At 44.9% G+C, this 850-nt stretch overlaps 1 protein-coding gene across 3 annotated transcripts in view; it reads left to right on the top strand.

Moving 5' to 3' along the window:
• The first annotated feature begins 226 nt into the window (after positions 1 to 226).
• The window catches only part of LOC111461956 (myb family transcription factor APL-like), a 3,979-nt gene continuing 3,355 nt past the window's right edge, over positions 227 to 850 (top strand). For 2 of the 3 annotated variants that reach the window (XM_023105596.1, XM_023105597.1), the window contains exon 1: positions 227 to 562. In XM_023105596.1, the coding sequence (XP_022961364.1) occupies positions 394 to 562 (169 nt within the window). In that variant the 5' untranslated portion in view covers positions 227 to 393. The remainder of the gene's footprint in view (positions 563 to 850) is intronic. The other variant, XM_023105598.1, reaches the window with a different exon arrangement.

The following is an 850-nucleotide window of genomic DNA, read 5'->3' on the forward strand; positions in this document are numbered from 1 at the left end:
CTACTTCGTTGGAGTTGGAGGATGTTAATATAATAATTTACTGTATTAGCAAGTGATGAGATTTGTGTTGGTAATTGAAAATGCATAAAATACAAACATAAAGCATGACGAATTTGGGTTTATTTACTACTTAATTAATGGCTCTCTCTGGCTCATACACGGTGAGAGGAGAGAGAAAGAGAGAGAAGGGGTATCTTTATAGAATGGACATTATATATTGTTTACTTTATACTATTTATCTAAATTAAAGATAATCTGAGGGAGGGTCAGGTGCTTTTGAGTTGAGAAAGAAAGCGAATTAAGGGCTTCACCGCCAACGTGAGTCGGCAGCTACTACTTTGGGGGTGGGATTTGTTCTTGAATCTATCCGTATTCGCTTCGGAGGTAGAGAGAATGTTCCATCCGAAGAAAGCGTCGAGTATGAATTCTCACGAGAGAGGGGTGTGCGTACAAGGCGACTCTGGTCTCGTCCTCACCACCGACCCCAAGCCCCGCCTCCGTTGGACTGTCGAGCTTCATGAGCGCTTTGTCGACGCTGTCACTCAGCTCGGAGGCCCTGATAGTACTGCTTCAGTTCCCAAGCCTTACGACCTAATTTTAATTTAATATTTCTTAATTTCTCCTCCTCCTCCGCCACCTCCTTCCTCTCTCTCTCTCTCTCTCTCTCTCTCTCTCTCTCTCTCTCTCTCTCTCTCTCTCTCTCTCTCTCTCTCTCTCTCTCTCTCTCTCTCTCTCTCTCTCTCTCTCTCTCTCTCTCTCTCTCTCTCTCTCTCTCTCTCTCTCTCTCTCTCTCTCTCTCTCTCTCTCTCTCTCTCTCTCTCTCTCTCTCTCTCTCTCTCTCTCTCTCTCT

This window comes from Cucurbita moschata, unplaced genomic scaffold, assembly GCF_002738365.1.
Source record: "Cucurbita moschata cultivar Rifu unplaced genomic scaffold, Cmos_1.0 Cmo_Scf00026, whole genome shotgun sequence".
Lineage (NCBI taxonomy): Eukaryota > Viridiplantae > Streptophyta > Magnoliopsida > Cucurbitales > Cucurbitaceae > Cucurbita > Cucurbita moschata.